This window comes from Rhincodon typus, unplaced genomic scaffold (genome assembly GCF_021869965.1).
Source record: "Rhincodon typus isolate 14 unplaced genomic scaffold, sRhiTyp1.1 hic_rhity00000051, whole genome shotgun sequence".
Classification (NCBI taxonomy): Eukaryota; Metazoa; Chordata; class Chondrichthyes; order Orectolobiformes; family Rhincodontidae; genus Rhincodon; species Rhincodon typus.
In genome coordinates this window covers 1,415,832-1,442,958 of record NW_025965689.1, presented here as the reverse complement: position 1 = coordinate 1,442,958, position 27,127 = coordinate 1,415,832, and the positions used below count along the sequence as shown (strand labels likewise).

The 27,127-nt window shown below is 43.4% G+C and overlaps 2 protein-coding genes and 3 pseudogenes across 2 annotated transcripts; 2 read left to right on the top strand and 3 right to left on the bottom strand.

Annotated features, from left to right (window-relative positions):
- Positions 1–1,760: 1,760 nt before the first annotated feature.
- On the top strand, positions 1,761–2,198 carry LOC125488155 (histone H2B 7-like). The gene has a single exon (XM_048621070.1). It carries the CDS (start codon positions 1,803–1,805, stop codon positions 2,181–2,183), a length of 381 nt encoding a protein of 126 aa, XP_048477027.1. The 5' UTR covers positions 1,761–1,802; the 3' UTR covers positions 2,184–2,198.
- Positions 2,199–4,392: 2,194 nt separating this feature from the next.
- On the top strand, positions 4,393–4,798 carry LOC125488151 (annotated as a pseudogene).
- A 7,502-nt stretch (positions 4,799–12,300) lies between these two features.
- Positions 12,301–12,744, bottom strand: LOC109932476 (histone H3). The gene has a single exon (XM_020531637.2). It carries the CDS (start codon positions 12,742–12,744, stop codon positions 12,334–12,336), a length of 411 nt encoding a protein of 136 aa, XP_020387226.1. The 3' UTR covers positions 12,301–12,333.
- An 824-nt stretch (positions 12,745–13,568) lies between these two features.
- Positions 13,569–13,921, bottom strand: LOC109936043 (annotated as a pseudogene).
- Positions 13,922–14,523: 602 nt separating this feature from the next.
- LOC109932471 lies at positions 14,524–17,292 on the bottom strand (annotated as a pseudogene).
- Positions 17,293–27,127: the final 9,835 nt, after the last annotated feature.

The window sequence follows — 27,127 nt, the reverse complement described above, 5'->3', positions numbered from 1 at the left end:
GAGAGTACTTTATTCCTTGGAACATCGGAGAATGAGGTATGTCCTTACTGAGGTGTGCAAAAATATAAGGGGACAGATAGGATGAATGCATACAGTGTATTTTCCCCCAAGGAAGGGGAATTGAAAACAAGAGGGCAAAGGTTTAAGGTGAGAGGGCAAAGATTTAATAAGGAAATGAAAGAGTGATGCATATGTGGAATAGGCGATCAGTGAAAGTGGTTGAGGCAGGTACAACAGCAACATTGAAAAAACATTTGAATAGCTAGGGTTTAGAGGGATATGGACCAAATTCAGGCAATTGGATGTAGCTGAATCAGCGCCATGGTCAGCATGAACCAGTTTAAACTCAAGGGCCTTTCTCCATGCTGTAGGACTGTATGACCTCAGACAACAATGGGACCTTGATCAAAAGGACAAATGGGCTGGGGAGTGTCAGATGGAGTTTAATCTTGATAAGCATGAGGTGCTACATTTTGTAAGGGAAGATCAGGACAGGACTTGCAGACTCCAGGTAAGCTCCAGGGAAGCCAAACCAAAGGGTCTTAGAGTGCAGGTTCATAGCTCCGTGAAATGGAATTACAGATAGACAGGTCAGCAAAGAAGGTGTTTGATACACTTGCCTTTATTGGTCAGTGCATTGAATGTACGGATTGGGAGGTCATGTTGCGACTATACAGAACATTGGTTAGGCTACTTTTGAAATACTGCATTCAGTTCTGGTGTCCCCTTAAAATAGGGAAAGTGTTTTTAAACTTGAAAGGGTTCAGAAAATGTTTAAAAGGTTATTGCCATAGTTGGAGGCTTGGCATTTCGGGAGAGACTGAATAGACAGGGCTAATTGGGGCTTGTTTTCCACGGAGTGTTGGAGGCTGAGTGATGACCTTCTCGAAGATTATAAAATTATGAGGGGCATGGACAGGGTGAATAATCAAGTTCTTTTGCCCAGAGTAGAGGGATCCAAAATTAGAGGGCATGGGTTTAAGGTGAGAGGTGAAAGGTTTAAAAGTAACCTAAGATGGGCAACGTTTGCTTGCAGTGAGTGGTGCGTAACTGCCAAAGGATGTGGTGGAGGATGGGACAATTACAATATTTAAAAGGCTTCTGGATGGGTGCAGGATTAAGAAGGGTTTAGAGTGATATGGGCCAAATGCTGGCAAATGGGACTAGATTAATTTACGATATCTGGTTGTCATGGTCGAGGTGGACCCAAGAGTGCTATACATCTCTATGACTGTATGACAGGAACAGATTGTGAGAGAGTAATAATCATTCACACTGCATAAACAGACAGGGACAGATAGATAACTGCACTCGCATTTTCACATAGCAGAGACTGAGATATTGGGCAAACTATCCCTCAATAAACCTGAATCTCTTAACAACACAGTACTATTACCAGTGTAATGCGGAAATCACGGAGTGATGAAACAAAATAATATGTTACACACAAAAGATTGTCATGTGCAGAATAAAACACATTGCCACAATTAAAATCTCACAGGTACTGTGTTCAAAATATCATTAAATGACAATAACCAGTTCATTTCAGAGTGAGGTAGGAGTTTGATCCGTGTACAAAATTTGGTTTGTGTTTCGCATTTCGTTGCAGATCCTGACAGATCCCCATTGTGTCCCACACTAACCAATCACAGCGAGGCTGATGTCATGGATTCTTGTAAACTACCCAATTAGGAACAAGGCTTTCCCCCATCCTTTATTAGCATTGCTGACGCCGTCAGGCTTTAAAAAAGCGAGCTCCGAGTCCGCTTTCCCTTATTCTGTGACTGAAAGTGACCGTCACTATGGCAGATGAGAAGAAAGCGCAGCCAACTTCCAAGAAGGGCGCGAAGAAAATCATCAAGAAGGCGCCAGGCAAAGGCAGCAAGAAAAGGAAACGATCCAGGAAAGAAAGTTACTCCATCTACATCTACAAAGTGATGAAGCAGGTTCACCCCGACACCGGCATCTCCTCCAAGGCCATGAGCATCATGAACTCGTTCGTCAACGATATTTTCGAGCGTATCGCGGGGGAGGCTTCCCGCCTGGCCCATTACAACAAGCGCAGCACCATCAGTTCCCGGGAGATCCAGAGCGCCGTGCGGCTGCTGCTGCCCGGGGAGTTGGCCAAGCACGCCGTGTCGGAGGGTACAAAGGCGGTGACCAAGTATACCAGCTCCAAGTGAGACACCACATTGTACTGAGAAAAACACATCCAAGACCCAACGGCTCTTTTAAGAGCCACCCACAACTTCTCTGAAACAGCTGAACCAATTTAAGTTTAAAATGATTTTGGGTTTGTATTATTAATGTCCGTAGCCTTTGTTTTTTTTTATATAAATGTTTTAGAAGTTAATGTGTGGCCCATGATCTGCCGTTTATTTTCGGTTGCGGCCATACGCTGTGTCTTTGCCCTGCCTCTCCGGAGCATAATTATTGCCACTTAGTCATTTCTCAGCAATTTCCATTTTTTCAAGTTCCTCTTTAACACTTGATCACCCCGGGAAACAAAATTAACTTCGAATCCCATGAATAGAGTTTACAATCTACTTGTTTTTCTTTTAATTTCACAATGAACCGAGATAAAGCCAGAGCAGCTGCCGAATGACGATAGCAAGTGTGAAATTGTGCCTGAAGTCTGATCAAGGACAATAGGGGAGGGCAACTTCAAACTGTTGTTTTAAAGTTTGAACGCGATCACCCGGAAGAACATTGTGTGAGGTTTTGTCAATATTCGGTGTGCACTTGAAAAGTGAAATTAAAACAAAGAATATGTGCAGAATGCAATGCTTTTGTATTGTTCTTTCTCTTTCCGCTTGTTTCCTAACTTCAGAAAATTCCATTCAGATGCAGAAATGGACGGATTCGAGTAGACTAGAGAATGCGATAAAGAAAAATTGTGTAAAGTATTCATTTGTAATGTCAATGTAATTTAACTTATAAAAGAAAAGTTAAATTGTTCATTCTTCTTCCTCTTTTGTACATGTTGGACGGTTTTTCAAACAAATCGCGGTCGGTTCTGAACCCTGAATTCCACCTGTGGCAACGAAAAAAAAGTGACCCCGTATTTGAGTTCCACAAATAGAAGTATCTTGTGCTATCAGTTTTATTTCAATTTCCAAATCTCTCCGCGGGATTTGTTTTTTTTTTCAAAATGCAGTATGTGGGGCTTTCTGCTGTCACTGAGAGGCTTTCAAAATGAACCGAGATCAACCGGAAAGTCTGATCTATCACAATAAGTAAGGGCCACTTTACAAAATTGCCTGAAGACAGTGCTGCCTATTTATGCGCTCAGCCGGATGAACGTTGCCTGATGGCTTACAATATATTGGGGAGCGTTTAAAATGTGAAATACAAAAACAGAAGATGCAGCCTGCGTACTGGCGCTTTGTTTTATTTTGTTTCAGCCTGTTCTCAAGATTCGGAAAACTCCATTCAAATCAGAAATGGGTGGATTCAATTAGGTCATGGAGTGAGATAGAGAGATGGAGTGAAGTTTCCATTTGTAATCTAAAAGGAAACTAAATCGTAAGCATTTATGCATTATTCTCTGTAAAACGTCTTCCTCGTTTAGTCCATATTGGCGGGCTTTTCAAATCTGAAAGAAAACGGTTGATGATTTGGTGCCGGTATTTTTCAACAGTGAGGAATTTTGTTTTATTTTCAAATCTCCCCGCGTGTTCCCTCCGGTTTTGCAGAAAGCTATAAATGAGGCTTTCTGCTGTCGGGTGGAGAATTTCAAAGTGAACCGAAATGAAACTAGAACAGCTGCCGGATTGGCATAGTAAATGTGGAACTATTGTTGAAGTCTAATCTAGTGCAATAGGGAGGGCGATTTTAAAATATTGTTCAAAGCATTAATGCGCTCACCCGGACAAAAGAAAAAGTAGTTGTGTCATCCTTTTCTCAATATATCTGGGTGCTGATGTGAAATAGAATCTGTGCAGGGAACAGATTTCGGCAGGGTTTTTTTTTGCTTCCGTTTATTCTTCAGGTTCGGGGAAACAATCCTTTCGTGGTCACAAAGAGTCAGATTTAAGTAGGCTAGGGAACGAGAGAAAGAGATTGTGTGAAGTATGTCGGTGTAATCTAACAGTAAATTAAATCAAATATGTATGCATTTTTCTTTGTTAGACTTCTTCCTGGTTTGTACATAATGACAGGTTTTTGGAGTTTGAAAGAAAGCGGTTGATGACTTGGCGCCGGTATTTTCCGGCCTCCTCCCCGGGCCCTCTCCGGATTGGTGAATGAAGCAGATATCTGATTGGGAATTGAAATGACATTAGGAGAATCTAAACAATTTGGCCAATCATCAATGACCGCACCCCTATTCCTCCCGATGGTATAAGAGGCCGGGATGTGGGCGAGTTGCAGCATTCTCTGTGAAAGTGCTTGTCACATTATGGTTCTGTCTGGGAGAGGAAAGGGTGCTGGTGGGAAAGCTCGCTCCAAGGTGAAGTCCCGGTCGTCCCGGGCTGGCCTGCAGTTCCCGGTGAGCCGTCTTCACAGACTCCTGAGAAAGGGCAACTAGGCTGAGCGTGTGGGTGCCGGAGCGCCGGTCTATTTGGCTGCGGTGCTCGAGTATCTGACAGCTGAAATCCTCGAGCTGGCCGGTAACGCGGCCCAGAACAACAAGAAGACCCGCATCATCCCCAGGCACCTCCAGCTGGCCGTGCGCAACGACGAGGAGCTCAACAAGCTGCTGGGAGGGGTGATCATCGCTCAGGGCGGGGTGCTGCCGAATATCCAGGCCGTGCTGCTGCCCAAGAAAACCACCGCTGGGGGCGCCACTAATAAGTGAAAATACCGGGATTAAATCTGACAACCCAAAGGCTCTTTTAAGAGCCACCCACAGCATCTGTGAAAGAAACTAGTCCCTCCCCACTGTCGGAATGACTTGTTTGCTTTCATTGTTTGATGTTAGTTTCAGTCCCGTTGTTATTGGATACTCTTACTGTCACTGCGTGTATGATATAAAATGAAATGTTTACTAACAGCCTACAGTCGGTCACGTTCACGTTAAGAACGGAAGCCCATGGAGAGTGAAACGTTTATCATGAATTTATAGTAAATCGCAATTGTAATAGCGTTAGGATTGCATTATTTGTTCCTGCTCTGTAATGGTCTCTGACTTTAATCATCGTCCTATGAATGTATCTCTCTGTCTCACCGGTTTCATATTTCCTTTGATGGCATTTAGGAATACCCAATGTAGCAAGTACATTCAGTTTTAATGATGAGTGGTCACGCTCAACTTCACCTCGACGCTTTATTCTCGAGTACTTTCGTGAACAGACTCCTCTTACATGTCCGTCGAGAGGGGGCATAATAAAGGCCACAGTCAATTTCAGCCACTTCTTTTGGTTCATTTTGCTCGTCAATACTCGATCAGTCAGAGAGCTACAAGCCCCGTTGGGATGTGACCTGAGTTTGACCCCCTGGCAAACAAAAGAAGTGTCCAATCTTTAAATCCCACGAATAGGTACACTTTACGCTTACTCCTCAACTTTCAAAACACCGAGGGGTTTTGTCCGCTTGCAGAATGCTGTCAGCAAGGCTTTCTGCTGTCTATTAGAAGCTTCCAAAATAAACCAAGATAAAACCAGAACAACTGCCTGACTGCAACTCAGTTAAACAGCACAGAAACAGACCCTTCGGCCCAACCAGTCCATGCTGACCATAATCTCAAATTGAACTAGTCCCACCTGCCTGATCTTGGCCCATAACCCTCCAAACCTCCCCTAATCATGTACTTGTCCAGATGTCTTTGAAACATTGTGACTGTATCCATATCCGTCAGTTCCTTTGCACGTTCATTCTACACACAAACCACACTTAAAATAAATCGTTTTTAAATCTTCCTTCTCTTAACTTAAAAATATGGCCTCCTAGTCAAAAAGTTCCCCCACCCTATCAGAAAAAGATACCTATCCATTCAGCTTACCTACACCCCTTGTGATTTTAAAACTTCTATAAGTTCACCCCTCAAGCTCTTATACTCCAGGGGGAAAACAAATTCCCAGCCTATTCAGCCTGTCCTTATAACTCAAACCCTCTATTTCCAGCAACATCCTGGTAAATCTTTTCTGAAGCCTCTCCAGCTCAATAATGTCCTTCTGGTAACAGGGTGACCAGAACTTGAGACAGTACTTCAGAAGAGGTCTCAATAATGTCCTGTACAACCTCAACATCCTGTTCCAACTCCAATACTCAAAATTCTTTGAGGATGTGACAAAACACATTGATGAAGGCATAGCAGTGGATGTGGTGTGTATGGATTTTAGCAAGGCATTTTGATAAGGTTCCCCATGGTCGGCTCATTTGGAAAGCAAGGCGGCACGGGATTCAAGGAAATTTGGCTGTCTGGATACAGAATTGGCTGTCCAATAGAAGACAGAGGGTGGTAACAGATGGAAAGTATTCAGCTTGGAGCTCAGTGGCCAGTGGTGCTCCACAGGGATCTGTTCTGGGACCTCTGCTCTTTGTGATCTTTATAAATGACTTGGATGAGGAAGTGGAAGGGTGGGTTAACAAGATTGCCAAAGACACGGAGGTTGGTGGAGTTGTGGATAGTGTGAAGGGCTGTTGTAGGTTGCGACAGGATGCAAAGCTGGGCAAAGAAGTGGCGGATGGCATTCAACCTGGAAAAGTGTGAAGTAATTCATTTTGGAAAGTCAAATTCTTGACCATGTGGAGGAACAGGGATCTTGGGGTCCACGTCCACAAAGTTGCTACCCAAGTTGATAGGGTTGTTAAGGCGGCGAATGATGTGTTGGCTTTCATGGGTAGGGGAAGTGAGAATAAGAGTTGGGAGTTAAGCTGCAGCTCTATAAAACCCTCGTTAAGCCACACTTGGAATATTGTTTTCAGTTCTGCTCGCCTCACTATAGGAAGGATGTAGAAGCTTTAGAGAGAGTGCAGATATTTACCAGGATGCTGCCTGGACTGGAGGATAGCTCTTATGAGGAAAGGTTGAGAGAGCTAGGATGTTTCTCATTAGAGCGAAGAAGGATGAGATGTGACTTGATAAATGTGTACAAGATGATGAGAGGCATAGATAGAGTGGATAGCCAGTAACATTTTTTTTTTCCCCCAGGATGGAAATGACTATTACGGGGAGGCATAGTTTTATTGTGATTGGAGGAAGTTATAGGCAGATGTCAGAGGTAGGTTACAGACAGAGTGGTGGGTGTGTGGAATATGCTGGTGGTCGTGGTACGAGTAGATTCAGATACATTAGGGACATTAAAGCAACTCTTAGAGGCATGTGCATGATAGTAAAATGTAGGGTATGCAGGGTAGTTTGATCTTAGACCCATTGCGGGTCAAAGGACCTGTACTGTGCTGTACTGTTCTATGTTCTAAGAGGTCTTAGCAATGAAGCCAGGCACCACGTTGTTGCAAACTTCAAAGAATTATATACTTGACCCATCAGGTTTCTGTTCCACAACACTACCCAAGGCCCTTCTTGTAATTGTACAAGCCCTGCCCCTGTCTGTTTTTTTCAAAAAATACAACACCTCAATAACTCCATCTGCCACTCCTCAGGCCATTGACTCAATTGATCAGGATCTCTTTGTAATCTTAGATAACGTTCTTCACTGTCCACTATGCCACTAATTTTGGTGACATCTACAAAATTACTCACCATGCCTTCTAAATTCTCATCTAAATCATTTCTGTAAGAGATAAACAAAATGGGACCCAGCACAAATTGGAATGTAACACTGCTAATAACAGGCCTCCAGTCCAAAAAGTAACTTTACACCCCCTGTCTCCTGCCATCAAGCCAGTTTTGTATCCAATTGGCAGGCTCACCGAGTGCCATGCAATCTAGCCTTATTATTTAGTCTGCCATGCAGAACCTTGTCAAAGACTTTGTGTCGGAGCATACCCCTCCCCATTACCACGCTGCACGTCACCACCCTCACCCCGCCCCAGCTGGAGCCAAAACTTCAGGAGGCAGGCAGGATTCAGGCGATTGGAAGATGTTTATTGAAGAAGAAACCAGTTAAAGCAGGCAGAGGGCCAAAGGGTCTTCCTCAATCTGGCCTCAATGTGAGAAGGCAATTTTTGCCTTAATCTAAGCTCAGATTGGAAGAGAGATCAATGACACACTCTGATTTTACAAGGAAATACAACATTTTTATACACTTTGTTACAATAATCAAGTGCAAAGTAGTCACTGTCCTTCCTCTCTAATCCAAATACCCAATCCCATGGGACAACTAATCAATCATGGACATTCCTCGGGACAGCACCAGGTTCTCATGAACTCAATGTTTACTCGACATTGCCATTGCTGGGCCTTGGGATCGTTCTATGCATCCTATTAATTCACATTCCTTAAGTTATTAATTATACTCCTTCTGGTCTGTCCTTGACTTTTTTTAAAATAAATCTCTTAGAGCTGTTTGAATCTTGTTATTCTTGGCATTGTGCGTGTCACCTTTTTCAAATTTAATCAATCCTTTTCTATTTCCCATCATCCTGTATATATAAGGCAGTTACTTTTTAAGTAATAGCTACATGATTAATTCCTGTTATAAGATTAGTCATAAAGTGTAACGTTCTACAGCCACTTTTGCTGCTAGCACTTTGTAACTCATGACTTGGACCAATCTATCATGTTCAGGGTGTGAGATAAGGCATGTCCTAAAGCTAAACTTTCACTTCTGGGTTTAAATGTTTTTTCCCCTACTTGTATTATCTTCTGGTTGTATGTTGAAACCTACTTCTGCGATTATCAGAATAATTCTTTAAATAGAACATTTTTCTTAATACTATAGTTTTAAAAAGCTAATTACTGCAAAGTATATTTAGCTGTTATTCTTTTTTGCAGCTGTTTAGGGAGTTAATCTAAGCTAAGATTTCGACCCCTGGTGCTATATCTTTAGTGGAGTAACATCCTGGCATTAATGGGACTGGGGTCATTTGTCCATTTAGGCAATCTCTTATCAAAACTGTCTCAGATGATGAGTTACAGGGCCTTTGTACAACATTAGGTAGCTCTGTTCCAAGGTACTGTTATGTTTGGTGTATGCAGGTACAGGTCACTTTGTATGGACAGGTAGGGGTAAGCCCTACACTTTGCTAAAGTCCAAGCAAACAATGCCTACTGCTCTGCTCTCAATCATCTTGGGTACTAACGCAAAAATAATTCAATCAACTTTTGAGATAGGATTTCCCTCACACAAAACCATGTTGACTATCCCTAACTATTCCTTGAAAACCCCCACCCACCCCATACATACGAATCCTATCGTTTGGAATCAGCACCAACAACGTACCCACCACATAATTCAGACTCACAGGCCTATACTTCCGAAGCTTCTCCTTACATCCCTTCTTTAAAAGAAAGGTTCATAAGCCAACCTCCAGTCATGCAACACCTCACTGTAGTATTAGATGATACACGTATTGCTGCAAGGGGTTCTGCAATTTCCTCCTTAGCTTCCTACAATATCCTCGGATACACTATATCAGATCCTGGAGATTTATTCAACTCGACACTTTCTAAGACCTCCAGCGGTTCCTCTTCTGTAATGTCACCTGTTTTCAAAATATCAATACTTATTTCCCAAGTTCTCTCGCTTCTATTTCTCTCCCCCAGCATTTTTTTTTTTATTAATTGTTCGTTTCCTATCCCTTCTGTCTTCTGACGTTCAATACAAAGACTATGTCTTTGATTTTAAAGGGCATTACTCTCTCTCTCGAGTCACTTGCTTGCTTTTTCTGATCTTGCAGAATCTCTGGATTATCCTTAACTTTATTGCCAAGGCTATCTTGAATCCCCTCTTTGCCTTCCTGATCTCTTCAGAATGCCCCGACACTCTGCAGAGTTCCCTCACTATCACATCAGTAACTAGCCCTGCCCGATTACCGAAAAAAAGGTATTTTTTTTTCCTGTCTCCACACTCATTTGAACCCAGTTGTCTGTAGCAACTAGGATTTCTTTTATATTCTCAACTTGAACCTCAATATCTTCATTCATCCATTGTTCCTTAATCCTCCCAGCCTCATCTTTCACTCTCACAGGAACATAATAACTCCGAACTTTCATGACACCTGTGAAAGGCTTCCACTTATCAGAAGTCTCCTTACCTGTGAACAGTCTACTACAAACTGGCAGTACAGTGGCTCAGTGGTTAGCACTGCTGACTCACAACACCAGCGACCCAGGTTTGATTCCAGCCTCGGGTGACTGTCTGTGTGGAGTTGGCACATTCTCCCCATGTCAGCATGGGTTTCCTCTGGGTGTGCAGGTTTTCTCACACAGTCCAAAGACGTGCAGGGTAGGTGGATTGCCATACTAAATTGCCCATAGTGCCGCTGGGATATGTGGGTTAGATAAAGGAATGGGCCTGGGTAAGATGCTCTTCAGGGAGTGGTGTGGACTTGTTGGGCTGAATGGCCTGTTTCCACACTTCAGGGCTTCGATTACATGACTTTTGAAAGCACTTGTCTCATACCGTTAATATTTGCCTTACTTCAATTAAAAACTTGAACTTTCATTGAAGGATTACCTTATTCAATAACTAGTTTAAAACTAATAGAATTACAATCATAGACCCAAAGCATTCCCGCACTGTCACATCAATCACTAGCCCTGACGAATTACTGAAGAAAAGGTTGTTGTTAGTCACTAACAGTCTCCATTAACAACTATTCACCCTCCCAGCCTGATCATTAGCAACTCCTTTGTCTGTCCAACTGTCTTTCTCTCTTTGGGCTGTATTTTATCATTTACTCCCAAGCCTACCCACCTCCCTATTTTCTGCATATAAACTGAAGTTTGCCCAGCTACCATCAGTTCTGAGGAAAGGTCACCGGACGCGAAACGTTAACTGTTTTCTCCTTCAGATGCTGCCAGACCTGCTGAGCTTTTCCAGCAACTTTGTTTTGTTTCCTGGTTTACAGCATCCGCATTTCTTTCGGTTCTTAACTGGAGAAAAAAGGTTTTCTTTTTCCCCCTGTCTCCATCAGGAATATTTAGATGTTAAAGAAAATTTTCTTGAACACAATTAGCAATTTCTTCACTATCCAAACCTCTGACACTATCTTAGTCACATAAAACGTTTGGAAAATGGAAATCCCCTTATACAACTTTATTATCCTTACATATGTCTGAGGTCTCTCTACATTTCCGTTCCTCAACTTCCATCTGACGATTGTGGGGCCTATTAATACAATCGCACCAAGGTGATCATTCATTTCCTTTTTCTAATTTCAACTCATATTTTCATTGGACAACTTTTAAGAAATATCTTCAACAGTTACAACAGTAAGGTGTTGTGGACCTGCTGGAATAAGGGAGGGAGGCTTTACAATAGTAGTGAAAAAAATGGTGTCCCTATCAATACACCCACCAGGAAGCACGTTCAAGGAATCCCAACACAGCAAGAAGAGACCATTTTTGACTGATAGAATCTGAACCAAACTTCCGAAAAGCATCTACACAAGTAGGATTAATGAACCAATGGTTGAATAAGGTTGAGGTTCAAAGCTGAAAATAGAAACAAGAAGGATACTAGATATAGGAAATGGGGTTTAAATTAATCTCTTGGACAGGATAAAAAAGTGTAAGTGCATTCTGAAGAGGGAGATCAGGAGGGCAAAGAGGGGATATGAGATAGCGGTAACGATAATCCGGAGAGATTCGACAAATTGATTTAAAGCAACATAGTGGCGAGAGGGACGGAGAGAAGCCCCTTGTGGAATGAGGGAATCAAATTGTGTGAACTACACATTTTGTATTCTCAAATCAATTAGTAAGTACACTTGCATTCTTCTGCCTAAAACCGCCTCCTGCTTTCTACATGTTGATAGGATTTTCAAATTTGAATGAAAGCTTTCAATGATTTGGCGCCATTTTCCCCGCGCTCCTTCTCATCCATGGTCACAGTTACAGAAAAAAGAAACTGCAGATACTGGAATCCAAGGTAAACAAACAGGAGGCTGGAAGGAGAGGTGGAGGAAATGTCAAGGGAGGCAAAGAGGAGAGAGAGGTTTTAACACGACTTTCTAATCTCCTGCACACAGGGAGCCCGTACTTCAATTACGTTCCACTTGAAATGTAAATTCCAAATTTCACTGCCGCTTCTTCACTTTCCATGTCTGTCATACAAACGTATCAGTCCTACGCACTGGTTTCTCAGTCAGATGCAATTCCTGTAGTTACAGGTGAATTAAAGCGGTGCAATACCAACAAGACATAGAAATATAACAAAGAAACGCACGTCACGGATTAGTTCGGCTCTTTCTGGATCCTTCAGTGGCTCTGAAAAGAGCCGTTGGGTTTCTCGGGGTTAACGTGCAGGGCCGGGCACGCTCCGTTTAGGCGCGCTCCCCGCGGATCCGGCGGGCCAGCTGGATGTCTTTCGGCATGATGGTGACTCGCTTGGCGTGGATGGCACACAGGTTGGTGTCCTCAAACAGTCCCACCAGGTAAGCCTCGCTGGCCTCCTGCAGGGCCATCACGGCCGAGCTCTGGAACCGCAGGTCGGTCTTGAAGTCCTGAGCGATCTCCCGCACCAGGCGCTGGAAGGGCAGTTTGCGGATCAGCAGCTCGGTGGATTTCTGGTAGCGGCGGATCTCCCGCAGAGCCACCGTGCCGGGCCTGTAGCGATGAGGCTTCTTCACTCCGCCCGTGGCCGGAGCGCTCTTGCGGGCCGCTTTGGTCGCCAGCTGTTTGCGAGGAGCTTTCCCTCCGGTGGATTTGCGCGCTGTCTGCTTGGTTCTGGCCATTCTCTTCAACTTCCTGCAACACACTTACAGGCTGCCGCTATCAATGCTGAGATTGTTGCGGTGCTGCCAATTTAAGGGAATGAAGAGCCCGCCTTAGAGCTGGGATTGGATACAGTCCCGTCCCTCAACCCACTGAGAAACAGCTCCTGGAAAGGCAATAAAAAAATTTTTGGAAGCTGATTGGTTAACTTGAAATGACAGTTTGTCAATTTCAAATAGCCCGCTGATTTTACCCTCGCACTCATGACATTAAAGTTAAATATTTAAAGGAAAAATAAAGTCCGACGACGATAAAGTCTTCTACTTTGTAGGATTTTTAAAAAACCTAGCTTGCACACAGCGCGACAGGACACGGGATTATTGTCTGATCTGTCTGTAACAGGCAGGAGAAAAGCGCGGGTTTTAATACAGCACAAACTGATCAACGGAACGTGTAACCGCCGTTAATGAATGTAAACAATCCCACCGATTTAAACATAATAAAAGCAAATATAGTGTACACTAATAAAGTTGCGCAATCTCAATTTATCGGCACATTTTTATTAGACCCAGTTTATAATTCGTCCGAAAACAATGTCATTGCTACGTTTAGCAGCCAGATGGAAAGAACATGCCATTAAAATATCTGCAGGCGTCCCAGAATCAAAACTGAATCAGATATCATTCCTGGAAGGGTTAATGAAATAGAAATACTGGAATATGTAACATTTCGCATCTGGGCAGAATTACAAGTCGCGATGTAAGATAACGAGCTGTAGTACAATACACCCTCCCGATGTGCTGCCTTGCCCCGTCCTCAGGTCTCCGCCCTCAATCGGAGGAATTCGGTGGCTCTGAAAAGAACCTTTGGGTTCGCTGGAAAAGGGTCGATTTGCTCAGCCGCCGAATCCATAGAGAGTGCGGCCCTGGCGTTTCAGAGCGTACACCACATCCATGGCAGTGACCGTCTTGCGCTTGGCGTGCTCAGTGTAGGTGACCGCATCCCTGATCACATTCTCCAGGAAAACCTTCAGCACCCCGCGGGTCTCCTCGTAGATCAAGCCCGAGAGCGCTTGACCCCACCACGGCGAGCCAGGCGCCGGATGGCTGGTTTCGTGATGCCCTGGATGTTATCACGGAGCACTTTGCGGTGCCGCTTCGCTCCGCTTTTTCCCAGGCCTTTGCCTCTTCCAGACATCACGCTTCTTCAGTCCAATCGCTGCCGAATGAGAGCCGAGCTGCCTCACCTTCCTTTTTTATACAGCCCGCCCCGACCTGACTGAGAAAGAGTTCACACAGAGTGAGAGGCGGACCGGATAGTTAAAAAGTGACAGCAGAGAACTATCCAGCTCCGCCTCCAGCTAACTCCCGCCACCAACTGGATCTGGAACTAAACCTTTTCTCCAAAAGAACAGTGAACACAACGATCAGCAGAAAATCTGCAGACTCGAGCTTTATGGTCAAAGAAAATAAAAACAGGAGCTTTTAAAAGTACTTGTGATACAATTAAATGACCATTTCCCGGCCTTTCTTAACAAGTCAACACGGTTGCATCCATTTCAAAGTCAGTTTCTATTCCTTCAGCTGAAAGAGAAAATCATTGTTTGGGGATTGTGTTGTGAAGCAGGGTTTCAGGGCCAGTGTTACGAGTGTTGGGGGGGCTGGGTGTAAATCCGGTAGAGAAATGGGGACGAGTTATTCACATAAGTTAATATGTAATTTATCCCTGCACTCGGAGCGAGGACAGGGATCATTTGATCCGGGCTCAGCTCTTTCCTGAGAGATGTGGGTGGCTCTGAGAAGAGCCTTTGGATTCAGAAGGTTACATGTTGCACAGACTGCTTCATTTCTTTGCTGCTTTCTTGGTCACTTTCGCTTTGGGCTTGGCCTTCGGTTTACCCGATTTCGGGACCGGTTTTGCGGCCTTGGGGCTCTTGGTCTTTTTCACCTTCTTCACGGGAGTCTTTTTCTTCGGCGCTGCTTTCTTCACCGCTTTCTTTGGCGTTGCTGCCTTCTTGCCGGCCGCTTTCTTGCCTGTTGCTTTCTTGGCTGGGGATTTCTTCGCTGTCACCTTCTTGGCCGTTGTTTTCTTCACGGCTGGTTTCTTGGCGGCTGCTGCTGGTCTCGCCTTCTTTCCCACTTTTGCCTTGACTGGATTCTTAGGGAGTTTGAAGGAGCCGGAGACGCCCTCGTCCTTGACCAGAACCAGGGAGCCTTTCGCCAGACACCTCTTGATAGCCATCCTGATCTGTGCATTTTGCTTCTCCACATTGACCCCGCTTCTTTGCAGTGCCTTCTTTATAGCGGCCAGAGACGTCCCCTTCTGATCGCTGCTCTCCCCGACAATCTTCACAATCCGCTCGCCCAACCCGGGACCGGCTGGTTTTTCCTGGGTGCCGCCGCCTTCTTCTTCTTGGGAATCTTGGGTTTGGTGATGGCGGAAGCTGGAGGAGCCGTTTCGGCGGCTGCATTGTCGCTAATGTCGAGACCTCTGCGCTGAATCTCTCTCTGTCAGACTGAACTGGGTCAGCAATGAAGCTGCTGGTGGCGGCACTGAACAACATAAAGGCAGCGAGCGGTTGGCGCGGAGACAACCTGCCCTCAGCTCCCTGCTCCTGCTGCCTCTCTGTGTTTCTCTTTCGGCCGAAACTCTCAAATTCCTCTGCAATTCGGCATCTCTAGATAGCCAGGCTCGATCGTTCCTGACTCTGACACGGGAAGATTTGCGGCCAAAACGTTTTCACTCGAATTGACGGCTCCGTTGTCGAGTTGAACGCATTTTGCTGCTGCACTGATCGCGCTCTCTGAGCTGAGCGCTGACATTGTCGTCACTTTTAGACTGAAATCTTAATATCAACAAATACATTGACTTGAATCTTACCTTTGGAGTTTAGTGGGGGAGCAGGGGGATAACCTGAATTGAAAATCTTATTGATTTGAACAAGAGGGACTCGTAGATCCCATGTTACGAAAGAACGCACAAACACAGTTACATTCGACTAACCCGCCCGCCCTTCTCCTAAAGTCTCTTTGACACAATATTCACAGCCACACAATCACAGGCCAGAAATACCACCAAATGTAAATGTGAAAGGATACAATTTCTCCTCCTTTCAGCCTTTGCTCCGGTATCCAGGGAGTTAGTTGTAGTTTTTCTCCTGAGTAACTATTAAACTCTCTGAGGCTTCTGCGCCGGAGATTCGCTCTTCTGCAGATTCAGCAGCAAGAACCAATCAAATGGTTTGAAGTTATATTGATCGCCCAGATCACTATTTTTCATTCCGGTGACAATACTCAACATCGGTTCTGGGAATCAACAGACATAGAAATATAGATAACAGCAACTGGACCTAACCAAACGGCCCATGAAATCTCTCCTCCCACTCATCATGAAAATGGCAGATCATCCAATTCAATAGCCTGTGTCAGTTTTTTTTTCTCTCATATAGAGTCATACAGCAAGGATACAGACTCTTTAGTCCAACTCGTACATGCCGAATATAATGCCAAACTAAACTAGTTCCACCTACCTGCTCCTGGCCTATTTCCATTCAAAATTGTCATAATTATATACTTATCCGAATGTCGTTTTAATATTGTAATTGTAGCCACATAGACAATTTCGTCAGGAAGTTCATTCCGCATGTGTCCATGCTCTGTGTAAAAAAAAAAGCCCTTCGTGTCCTTTTTTATTCTCTTTCCTGTCACATTAAAAATGTCCACCGTGGTCTTCCATTGCCCCCATCCCAGGCAAAAGACAACTACCGTCAACTCTGTCTCATCCCCCTCATTATTTTATAAACTTCTATAAGGTGACCTCTCAACATTCTATGCTCCAGTGAAAGAAAAAGTCCCAGCATTTCCATCCTTTCTTTATAACTCAAACCTTACACACATGGCAAAATACTGGTGAATCTCTTCCGAACCCTCTCCAGCTTAATAATATCTTTCCTCTGACAGTGCAACAAGCACTGGTCACAGTATTCCAGAAGTGCCCTCACCAATGTCCCTTCAACCTCAAAGTGATTTCCCACCTCCCAAACTCAAAGGACTGTGAAACGAAGGCAAGCATGTCTTCTTAACCACCCTGTTGAGATGTGATGCAGACTTCACAGAATGCTAGGTCCCTCTGTTCTACAATACTACCCAAGGCCCTACCATTAATTGTACAAGGCCTACCCTTGTATGTTGCACCAAAATGCAAAGCCCTGCATTCATCCAGATTAACTCCATCTGCCATTTTGCAGTCCATTGAGGTATTTGATCAAGATCCATTTGTAATCTTAGGAAACATTCTCCACTTACTACTGTGCTACCAACTTTGCTATCATCCAGAAACATTTTTACCATGCCTTCTATATTCTCATTCAAATCGTTTATATAATGACAAACAAAAGAGGACCCAGTATCACTCCTATGGAAAATCACTGGTGACAGGTCTCCAGTCCAAAAAGCAACCCTTCATTTTCACTCTCTGTCTCTTGCCATTAAACCAATTATACCTTGATTCCCTTTGGCCACAAGTGCCTCACCCAACTCCTTTTTGAAATCATACAATGCGTTGGACATGGCTAATTTCTGTGGCAGAAAATTCCACAGGCACACCACTCTCTGAATGAAGAAAACTCTCACTTTCTGACCCTAAATGGCCTATCTATCTCCTAAAAATATGACTCCTACCATCAGGAACATTCTTCCTGCATTTATATTGTCTCGGCCTGCCAGTGTCTTATAGCTTTCTAAGAGAATCCCTCATTCTTCTGAATTTAAGCACATATATTCACAAACAATTCAATTTCTCCTTCCATCACAGCAATATGCACATTAAAACTGCCTTTATCGTAACACCATCTTTCCTCAGATAAAGAGGCCAAACCTGCTCTCAGTATTCCAGATGTTGTCTCACACATACCCTGTTAAATCGTGGCAATTCATCCTTTCTCCAGTACTCAAATTCTCTCTCCATGAAGGCCAACATACCAGTTGCCTTCCTCAATGCCTGCTGCACCTGCATGCTCAGTTCAGTGACTGGTGTATGAGGACACCCAGGACTCATTGCAAATTCTACTGTTTACATTAATCGGCATTCAAAAAATGAACTGCCTTCCTTTTATTTTGCTACCTTATATTTATCCACATGATATAGTGTCTGAGATGCATTTATCCACTGATTCGACTTCTTCACAATCACTGCATCCTCTTTCAGAGCTGACCATCCGACCCAATTTTGTGTCAACAGTATATCTGCAGATAGTACATTCAGTTCCCTCATCTAAATCAGTGTGAGTACATTGTGAAGAGCTTTGATCCTGAAACCGATTCTTGCCATGACCCCTAGTCACTGCTTGTCATTGAGAAAAAGATCAAATCATTCCCTGTATGTGTTTCCTCTTATCCAACCGTGTTTTTTAAGTCATTCTCAAAGCTCTGCACCAATCCCATTTTCTCGATTTTATCATGCTAATATCTGATGTGGGATATTGTTAAAAAAGCTTTTATAAATTAAAATTAACACCTCTGCTTTACTCCAGTAGAGTTGTCAGGTTGGGAACAGTACAGCAGAGGAACAGGATTTTAAAATCCATGCTGTCTCTGCCTGATCATGACTTCTTATCCAAATTATCTGCAATAAAATCATTTCTTTTCCTGCAGGTTGTCTGGTCTAAAATTCCAAGTTTTTTCTCTACTTTCCTTTTCAAATAGATTGCTTACATTAGCTACCCTCTAATCTTTGGAATTTATTATAGCGCGTATAGAGGTTTGGAACATGACCAGCAATACATCCACCATTTCTAAGGCTACTGTGTTAAGTGCTCTGGGACATAAATTATCAGTCTCTGGTATTTCCCAGCCTTCAATCCTATCAATCTTCACAACATTATTTCCTGAATAATACTGATTTGATTCAGTTTCTCCCTCTCACTAAACTCCGTTTTCCCTAACATTCCTGGCGTGTTTTTTTTTCCTTCCTCATTTGTAAACATAGAACAACAGTAAGTATTCAGTTGGATAACCATTTCTTTAATTCCGCATAATGGACTCCCCTCTTTTTTGATTGTAAGTGACGTATACTTGTGTGTACCAACCTAGTTTTATCTCCATTTTCCTTTTTCATATTTATCAATATATTAACTGTTGTTTTTTTAATGGCTTCTGCAAGCTTACTCTTTTCCTAATTTTCTCTTTTGTAATCAAAACATTTTTCCCTTTCTTTCCTGATTTCGAACTGTTCCCCAACTTCAGGGGCTTTTTTTTTCTTTCAAGTTCTTTTTCTTCTCAATTTGTACACCTCTTCCGTGGATCAAAAACTGTGTTGAATAGCCCTCTTAAACGACAATTTTGTAAACCGTAAAAAAGAGCATCTTCCGTATTCACGAATCCATCAATTTAAAAGGATTTGGGCAGCTGATGTGGAGGAACACCGCCTTGATATCGGACAAGTTCCCCTCCAAGTCACCCACCATCCGAACTTAGAAATGTATCCCTTTTCCTTCACTGTCGCTGGATCAAGACCCTGGAAGTGCCTGCTTACGGCGTTGTGGGCAGTACATGGACTACAACTATTCTAGAAGGCGACTCAGCATCACCTTCTCAAGTGGAGCCACTAGGGATGGGCAACCAATGCTGGGACAGGCAGAGATATCCACGTCCCAGGAGTAAGTAAACAAAAACCAGCTGGGTCTTTCGTTGCGGTACCCCGTTCATCACAAGGTTTCTGTCTGCAGCATGCTGAGAATAAAATCAGTCATCTACTCCAAAGTGGCATGTACAGCGAATTCCAGAGATGCGATTACACACCTCTGGTCCGGGTATGACTTTAGCACGGTCCACCTGACCCATAAATAGGGACACTACCACTGCACCGCAAGACTCCCTCCAACAGTTACATTCTGCCTTCGGAAGAATGTCCCATTTATTCCATCGTTCTGTATGTTTCCCCCACAGCTCCCAGCCGCTTTGCTCAAACTGGGAGTAAAGGGAATTGGGGAAGCCTCTTCTAAGGATGCCTACCCTGAAGAAGTTACCCTCCTCCCTCCAGACAAACCTCAGGGGATCTCTTCTATCCGCCTCCCCCTCTCTCCCTATTTATTTCAGAACCCCCTACCCCTCCTCCATTTCTGATGAAGGGTCTCGACCCGAAACGTCAGCCTTCCGGCTCCTATGATGCTGCTTGGCCTGCTGTGTTCATCCAGCTCTACACCTTGTTATCTCCGAATGACCCATTCATGTTTGTTTCTGGGAATCATTGGGAAAACAGCGCATGCGCGATGCTGGCCTTTCCGCCCCTCCATCCGCCACGACCCCCACTCCCACCCAACCCCCACCGCCCCCCATAGTCATTGCTGCTGACGAGAGTAACGCATGCGTGAGGCCCTCAGCGCTGCCATTGAGGAGCATTTCCTCAGTGAGTGGAAGAGGTTTGTTTGAAACAGACCGCAATGGAGAAACCAGCGCCCAGGGAAGCGAGGGAACAGCAGGCTCCTTCCAGCAGCACATGGAGATGTGAGCTTGGGACACAGAGCAGGGCTTCGAGACCGGCATTGATTCGGGCTCAGTTCAGGGAGAACCGGGGGCTGTTGGTAAGAGGCCGAACGGGGCCGGAATAGGTCCTGGAACTTGGAGTGAGCGGCTGGGGTGGCGGTGGGGAGAGGAGAGAGAGAGAGAAGCCTTTCTCGGGCTGTGTGTGGGCCTGCTGAGGGAAACACAGTGGCAAGAAGCTGCTGGGGGGTCATTCTTCTGGTTTTTGATTCTCTGAACACTGATGGAAGTTCATCGTTTAGCTTCTGTTTCACGTTGTTTGTTGCGAATTGGCATTGACTCGTGAAAGCACTTTATACAAATATGCTAATCCTGTAAAGGATAAATATAGTAGTCGCCGGGTTAAGAGGCTCAAGTAAAATATTTGAAATAGTGCCTGTTGTTTTTCCCTTCATTAGTTAGTGCATTGGGAGCTGGGTATTGCACTGTGTAAGCATTCCATTCATGGAACCGTACAGGTGTTGGTTAATTTTGTATCTTAGTAAATTGTTTCAGAATTTCTCAAAAAAGAATGCGACGAGGAGGAGCTCAGGGTAATTATGGAACCAGACCCTTCTCTGTTCAAATTGCTAGCTTTAAAACAAGGCAATAACATGAGTATTAACTAAATTTTGCACTAATCAGTATGGATATTTTCAAACTTGGATGTTGATTTATAGGAGAATTCTCTTTTGTCTTCTTCCAGACAAATATTTGATGGGCCAAGATAATGTAACATTTCAGTGGTACAGCACCAAGTGTGACCAGCTGTTCTTACCAAACAACAGGTATGTTTGCACTGTCAGAGCGGAGAATGTCCTTTCCATGGTCACAGAGCTGATTGAGTAAGACTTCCATTGAGTTCAATTTCCAGAGATATACATTCAATCCAAGGGTCAAACACCACCAACAAAATATAAATGTATCATGTTTTTTTCTCTCTAAACTAGCACAGTTCCAGGAAAGTTCATTTTTGAAAGCCCATTGTCATTCACAGCATTTGAAAAGGGATAGATTGAATCTTCTTCACAAATATGCACTCAATAACTGCATTGAATGCACATTAAACAAGGCCATTTTTAAAGTTACAATCAAAGTATTCAAATAGATCAAGCTGTTACATAGTTACAATGAACATATATGAAGTTGATATTGAGTACAGACATAGTAGGAAACTTTTGAGTATTTGAGTACCTGATCTGTATGGATTAAAAGCTTTAACTACTCTTTCAGACTGTCATAACTGAAACTGCTGGATACAGATTGATAACTAAACACTCACGTAGCAAAACAGTGTCATGGACAGACTGATCATTTCAGAAACACATTCACTGAATAGAAACTGACAGGAAGAGAATGATAAATATACTCAGGTTCCCACATACCAGAAATTTACAGGAACAGGTTGATAACTACAGTCATCTTCTCCCCACAGCAGAAAATGACAGGGACAGGTTAATAACTACAGTCACACATTCATATTACAGTAACTTTCAGGGACAGATTCATGACACTCACAGGTTGTCATGTCAGAAACTTGACAGATAACTACACTCCCTTATTTACATTGCACATACCAACAGGAACAGGCTGACAACTGCACTTCCATATTTGCATATCAGGAAGTGTCAGTTACAGATTGATAACTGTGCTCAAATAGTCACCTGGCAGAAACTACCATTAGATCGATAACTAAACTCAAATATTGTAATAGCAGAAACTATAGAGATTGAAAATGACACTCCGTCACAGAGCTTAAAACAAAAACTGATAGGTACAGATTGATATTAGGTTCATGTTCACATTGCTTAAATTGGCAGGGAGAGAATCATAATTATACAAACATTCATGTCACAGAAAATGACAGGTACTGACTAACAACTACACTGTCATATTTGCAGTGCAAAATCTGACAGGGACAGATTGGTAAATACACTCTCACATTCACATAGCAGTGACTGTCTGAGAAAAAATGATAACTGCACTCTCGTATTCACAATACAGAAACTGACAGGAACAAACTAATGATAGCTCTCCCAGTTTCACAGAATATTAACTGACACACATAAACCTAACAAATTGTCAGGTATAGATTGATTACTGAACTCTCATTCACATAGCAGAGACTGATAGGTAAAGACTGATGATGACAGTTATATATTTACATAGCAGGAACTGACAGGCATAGATGGATAACTACACTCATATATTAACATAGCAGAAACTGAAAGGGGCAGGTTAATGACTACAGTCACCCATTTGAATTACAGAAACTGACACTGGCACATTGATGACAACAATCACAGATTCACGTGACAAACTGACAGGTACGGATCGATAACTAAATTCACATATTCACATAACAGAAACTTTGAGGTAGAGACTGATAATGACAGTCCTACATTCACAGAGCAGGAATTCACAGGCACAGATTGATAACTCAACTCACATTTTAACATAGCGGAAACTGACAGGCATAGATTGGTAACTGCGTTCATGTATTTTCATAGCTGAAACTAGCAGGTACAGATAGATAACTACACTCCCATCCTTTGCATATCAGAAACTGTCGGGAACAGATGAATAACTGCACTCAAATATTGACACAGCAGAAGCTGACAGGTACTGTTTGACATTCAAACTCTCATATTCACATACCAGAAAATGGCAGGTACAAATTGATAACCAAACTCGCATGCGCACATCAAAGAAATTGATACCAAAGACTGATAAAAGCAATCAGACATTCACATAGCAGAGCCTGGCAGCAACAGAGTGATAACTAAACTCTGACATTCTTACAACAGAAACTGCCATGGATAGACTGAAAATTTATTCATCAAGCATAAACTGACAGGTACAGAATGATAACTGCTGCCAAACATTCACAGAGTACAAATAAACATAACCAGATTGGCAAATTAGTTATCGTTTTCACATGACCGGAAACTGACAGGGACAAATTAGGACGAAACACTCATATATTCACAAAGACTGGTAGGGACAGAATGGTAACTACAATTACGCATTCACACACCAGAATATTTCAGGGATAGACTGATAATTGTACAAACAAACTCACCAAGGAAAATCTGACAGTTACAGATTTAGAACCACACTCTCATTTTCACAAAGTTAAAACGAGCACAGTGTGATAACTGCACAAAAATATTCACAGAACAAAATCTCCCAGCTACAGTGTGATAACTACACTCACATCTGCCCAGCAGAAACAACAAGTTTAATAACTAAATCTACATATTGACGGAGCAGAAATTGATTGGTTCAGATTAATGACTGCACTCTTATGTTGATACAGCAGAATGGACATGTAGGGACTGGTAACAAGACTCAAGCATTCTCCGAGTAGAAACAGGCATAGATTGAGAACTGCACTCACACATTCACACAGAACAAACTGAACGGTACAGACTAATAACGTCATGCATTTGAACAACAGAAATTGACATACATGAGAAAAGAAGGTGAGCTGAGTTATTGAGGGATATTGAGGCTCTGGTCAGGAAAACAAGAAAGATGCCATACATTGGTTTTAAGCTATTGGGCTTAAGTGAATCCCTGGATAACAATAAAAAGTGTAGGAGCATACTTAAGAGGGAAATCAAAAGAGCCAAAAGAGGGTATGAGATGGATCTGGCAGATAAGGTTAAAGATAATCCCAAGCGGTTCTATAGCTATATTAAGAGTAAAAGGGAAGCTCGGGAGAGAATAGGTCCCCGTAAAAATCATCATGGCAGCCTACGTATAGAGCCCCAGGAAATGGGGATTTTTAATGGTTATTTCTCCTCCATGTTTACTGAGGATAGAATCATGGATGCCAAGGAAATAAGGTAAAGAAGTGAAGATATTTTGGACCGCATACATATTACCATAGAGGTGGTGTTTGCAGCCTTAAGGTGGATGAATTACCTGTGCCTGACCATTCTCGGATGTTGTGGACGGCTAGGCAAGAAAGTGCAGAGGCCCTTGCAGAGATTTTTGCTTCATGTGTAGCCACTGGTGAAGTTCAGGAAGACTGGAGGGTGGCTAATGTTGTTCTATAGTTTAAGAAAGGTAGCAAAGACAAGCCAGGGAACTACAGGCCAGTGAGCCTGATATCAGTGTTAGGCAGGTTATTGGAGAGGATACTGAGGGACAGGATCAACCAACATTTGGACAGTCAAGGTCTGATTAGAAATAGTCAGCATGCATTTGTGCGTGGGAAGTCATGCCTGACAAATCTTTTAAAGCTTTTTGAAGAGGTAATCAATTGGATAGATGAGGGTAGGGCTGTGGATGTTGTCTGTATGGACTTTAGTCAGGCCTTTGACAAGGTCCTGCATGGCAGGCTAGTAATAAGGTTTGGAGCAGCGGGAGTGCGAGCCAGGGTGCTGACGGGAAGGTAAGATTTTTTTTTTTCCTTTTTAAAAACTTACCTCGTGCAGCAGCAGCCTTCTTGTTTGGAGGAGCGGGTGTGTCTGCAGAGAACACAAACCAGGTAGGAACTAATATATTCGGGCATTGGCTAAGGTAAGGCTTTTTTTTTATTCTTCTGGAAATCTAGAGTAGAGGGAATCAAAGCTAGGGCAGTTACATGCTCGTCTTGCAGGATGTGGGAGGTAAGGGTCACTGCTGGAATGACCAGAGAAAGGGTAGGGCCGATCGAGAATTGTAAAGGGAATTTGTGCACGGAACCTAAAGAGATAGGAGAGGTCCTTAATGAATACTTTTCTTTGGTATTCACAACTGAGAGGGATTTGGTTGTGGAGGAGGACAGTGTGAAACAGGCTGGTAGGCTAGAGGAAGTCGATGTTAGTAAGGAAGATGTACTAGGAATTTTGAGGAACTTGAAGATAGATAAGTCCCCCAGGCCTGATGGGATTTATCCAAGGATTCTACGGGAAGCAAGGGAAGAGATCGCAGGGCCTTTGGCGATGATCTTTTCGTCCTCACTGTCCACGGGTATAGTGCCAGAAGATTGGAGAGAGGCAAACGTCATTCCCTTGTTCAAAAAAGGGAATAAGGATAACCCCGGAACTTACAGGCCAGTTAGTCTTAGGTCAGTGGTGGGCAAGTTATTAGTAAGGGGTCTGAGAGATAGGGTTTATGATCACTTGGAAAGGCACAGTTTGGTTCGTAATAGTCAGCATGGATTTGTGAGGGGTAGGTCATGCCTCACAAACCTTATTGAATTCTTTGAAGAGGTGACCAAACACGTAGATGAAGGTAGAGCAGTGGATGTGGTATACATGGATTTAAGTAAGGCATTTGATAACGTTCCCCATGGTAGGCTCATGCAGAAGGTAAGGAGGCATGGGATAGGGGGGGAAATGTGGCAGGTTGGATTCAGAATTGGCTGACCCTGAGAAGACAAAGGGTGGTAGTGCACAGAAAATATTCAAAATGCTGCTCGGTTACGAGTGGTGTACCACAAGGATCTGTTCTGGGTCCTCTTCTATTTGTGATTTTCGTAAATGATTTGGATGAAGAAGTGGAAGGGTGGTTTCGTAAGTTTGCGGACGATACGAGGGTGGGTCGAGTTGTGGATAGTGCGGAGGGCTGCTCTAGGTTACAAAGGAACATGGATTGGGTGCAGAGCTGGGGAGAGAAGTGGCAGATGGCGTTTAACCCTGAAAAGTGTGAGGTGATTCATTTTGGAAGGACAAACTTGAAAGCAGAATACAGCGTTAACGGAAAGATTCTTGGCAGTGTGGAGGAGCAATGGGATCTTGGGGTTCATGTCCACAGTTCCCTGAAAGCTGCCACGCAGGTGGATAGAGTTGTTAAGAAGGCGTATGGTGTGTTAGTTTTCGTTAATAGAGGGATTGAGTTCAAGAGCCGTGAAGTTATGCTCCAGCTATACAAAATCCTGGTTCGGCCACATCTGGATTATTGTGTCCAGTTCCGGTCATCTTATTACAGGAAAGATGTGGAAGCATTGGAAAATGTGCAGGGGAGATTTACCAGGATGTTGCCTGGAATGGAGGGAAGGTCTTACGAGGAAAGGTTGAGACAGCTAAGGCTTTTCTCTTTAGAACGACAAAGGTTGACAGGTGACTTGATAGAGGTATACAAAATGATCAGAGGTATAGATAGAGTGGACAGCCAGAGACTTTTTCCGAAGGTGGAGGTAGCTATTACGAGGGGGCATAGTTTTAAAGTGAGTGGAGATAGATATAGGGGAGACACCAGAGGTAGGCTTTTTACACAGAGAGTGGTCGGGGTGTGGAATGCATTCCCGGAGAGGGTAGTGGAGTCGGCCTCATTAGGGGCATTTAATCGGCTATTAGACAGGCATATGGATGATAGTATAAAGTGGGGGTGGAGGTTAGACAGACCTTAGGGTTAGGGTAAATGTTTGGCACAACACTGTGGGCCAAAGGGCCTGTACTGTGTTGTATTGTTCTATGTCCTAACGTTAGGTTGCATGGGATCCAGGGAAAGCGAGCTAATTGGATTAAAAATTGGCTTGATGGTTGGAAGCAGAGGGTGATGGTTGAAGGTTGTTTCTTGCACTGGAGGCCTGTGACTTGTGGTGTGCCACAAGGGTCGGTGCTGTGACCTTTGTTGTTTGTTATTAACATAAATTTTCCGGATGTGAATGCACAAGACATGATTAGTAAATTTGCAGATGATACAAAATTCGAAGGTATCATTGATAGTGAGGAATGTTATCAAAAATTAGAGGGATCTTGATCAGATGGGGAAGTGGGCTGAGGATTGGAAAATGCAATTCAATACAGATAAGCGTGAGGTGTTGCACTTTGGAAAGTCAAACCAAAGTCGGCCTTGTACAGTAAATGGTAAGGTCCTGAGGAGTGTTGTGAAACAGAAGGACCGAGGAGTACAAGTACATAGTTCATTGAAAGCGGCGTCACAGGTGGAT